Here is a 2,515-nt window from a genome sequence, read left to right as displayed (position 1 = left end):
TTTAACCTCCACCAGATGTCTTTTGGTTGACTCCATCAAAAGGTCTGTTATCATCTGACCCTGGGAAGGACAATTTTCTGTCTCTGGAAATCAGGTGCAAGTATGGCATCCATATTTGCTGCCACTATCTTGTGACTTGAAGAGAACCAGTCCTAGGACAAAGCCACCAAATGGAGAAACAGAGTGAGGCCTACTCCCCTGTTCCTGTACATTCCCTATCTCTAAAGTCCTAGTAATGACAAACAACTGTTTACCGTTTGACCATATTAGAGATAGGAATTTTTTCTTATTAGAACCGAAGACTTCCTCACTGATGAAGTACAAATAGCTCATAATTATTTCAGACTGAGATGATATCATCATACCAATTTTATAGATAATAAAACTGTGTATAGTGAATGCTAAGATTGCCTCAAAAGAATACAGTTTACCAGCGAATGGTCTCTATGATTACTAAATTGGGGTGTAAAAGGTGAACTCCCTTGCCTCACTGTAGGCCTGACTTTGGGTTTCCACTGACACGTTCTATTGTGGGATAGATGGAAGCCAGTGTCTAGATCTGACCACAGCTGCACTTCTATCCTGTCTCTAAGCTATCCATATTCTACAGCTTTCCTTTTTCTGAGAATCATCCATATAAACATTATAAAACTTTAACTTCTGCCTCAGGTTCTGCTTCTATGGAACTGAGAAAAAAATTGAGGAATTGCAATAATTGGTCAAACATAACAAAGCTAAATAAATGTAAAAGTCAGGTTTCAATCCCAAGTCAAAATGTACTTGGCTGTTATGTTATCTAGTCATGTTAGAGGCATTTGATGAAAGAATAATCTAGCATCCGAGTCCTCATATGACTCCTATAACTTTAATTTATTCTAAACACCCAGCCCAAAGTGGATGGCACAATCACAGAAGAGAAGGTATCCTACTGACAAGTTTCTTCAAGACACCCTGCATGTCACTGTTCCTCAGACTGTAGATAAAGGGGTTCATCATTTGAGGAATGACAATGTACATCACTGAAGCCATGTTAGTCTTCCTGGAAGAGTCAGTAACTGCAGAATTAATGTACACTCCAATACTTGTCCCGTAGAACAAGAACACAACTGACAGGTGAGACCCACAGGTGGAAAAAGCTTTATACTTCCTGCCCGCTGATGGCATTCTCAAAACAGAGGAGAAAATTTGAGTATAAGAGAAAATGATTCCAGAGAAAGGAACACCCCCAAGTAAACTAGCCATAAAATATACTAGGATATTATTGATGAGGGTGTCAGAACAAGCAAGCTTGACCACCTGACCAAGCTCACAGAAGAATTGTGGGATGTTCAAGTCCTTGCAGAAGGAAAACCGTAGCACCATCAGACTATGGAGCAGGGCATTGGCACTACTAATGAACAGTGAGAGCACCATTAGCAGACCACAGAGTCGGAGGTTCATGATAACGGTGTACCTCAGGGGATGGCAGATGGCTACATAGCGGTCATAGGCCATTGCTGCAAGAAGAAAATTTTCCAAACCAACAAAAACCAAGACAAAGCAGATCTGTGTGAGGCAGCCTGCATAAGTGATGCTCTGATTCTGTGCCTGGATGTTCACCAGCATCTTTGGGATCGTGGCTGTACTTAAACAGATGTCAGTAAAGGACAGGATGGAGAGGAAGAAGTACATGGGCGTGTGGAGGTGGGAGTCCGAGCTGATGGCCAGGATGATGAGCAGGTTTCCCAGGATGGTGACCAGGTACATGGACAGGAACAGACTAAAGACTAGGGGCTGCAGTTCTGGATCCTCTGTCAATCCCAAGAGAAGGAATTCGGAAACTCCTGTTTTGTTTCTGGGTATCATGTTGTTAATGAATCTGATGGAAAAGATGGAGTGAAAATAAAATAAGATGAGTGGTCCCCGACCGAGTGGCAGCAGCATCAATGGGGACCTTGTTAGAAATACAAATGCTGGTATCACTCCAGACATGCTAGTGATAAACTCTGAGGTGAGGACCAGCGACTGATGTTTTGGCAAGCTCTCCGGATGAATTTGATATATGCCAAAGTTTGAGAGCCAGTGCCTTCTAAAAAATGAAAATGAAAAAAAAAAAAACCTATTTAGAATCAATGTGAACATTTCAATCTTTCCCTCTGCTAATTTTTCCCTCTATCATCTTCTTCCCTCTTTTCCCACTATTGGCCTTTATATCACCAGCTCTGTTTCACACACTGTGCTAAGTGCTGAGTCTAAAATGAATAAGAATGGTGCTTCCTTCAGAAGTATTTCTTGCCTTCGAACAAATAGATGAGAATAAAGTTATCCAATCTCTCCTGCAGAGTATGCTTCCCAAACTTTGACATGCTCAGAATCATCTGAAGGTTTGTCAAATTACTGATGACTTAAATCATATTACTCCATTCTCCCCTGGGGACACTCAGATGAGACGAGATTATATCATGGATGTGAAGTACACAGTGTGTGGAAAAGACTAGATCTGAGTTCAGGTTGTCTGACTGCTGATTTGATGGTC

General features: G+C 41.4%; 1 protein-coding gene across 1 annotated transcript; it reads right to left on the bottom strand.

The window, feature by feature from the left end:
- Nucleotides 1-906: 906 nt before the first annotated feature.
- LOC132673875 (olfactory receptor 7G2-like) lies at nucleotides 907-1,869 on the bottom strand. The gene has a single exon (XM_060626818.2). It carries the CDS (start codon nucleotides 1,843-1,845, stop codon nucleotides 907-909), a length of 939 nt encoding a protein of 312 aa, XP_060482801.1. The 5' UTR covers nucleotides 1,846-1,869.
- Nucleotides 1,870-2,515: the final 646 nt, after the last annotated feature.

The sequence above is a fragment of the Panthera onca genome, chromosome A2 (genome assembly GCF_046562875.1).
Source record: "Panthera onca isolate mPanOnc1 chromosome A2, mPanOnc1 haplotype 2, whole genome shotgun sequence".
In the NCBI taxonomy this organism is placed as follows: domain Eukaryota; kingdom Metazoa; phylum Chordata; class Mammalia; order Carnivora; family Felidae; genus Panthera; species Panthera onca.
This window is presented reverse-complemented; position numbering and strand designations above follow the sequence as displayed.

Bases quoted from the DNA above. Each gene is read 5' to 3' on its own strand.
- LOC132673875 (XM_060626818.2), bottom strand. From the start codon at position 1,845: ATGATACCCAGAAACAAAACAGGAGTTTCCGAATTCCTTCTCTTGGGA.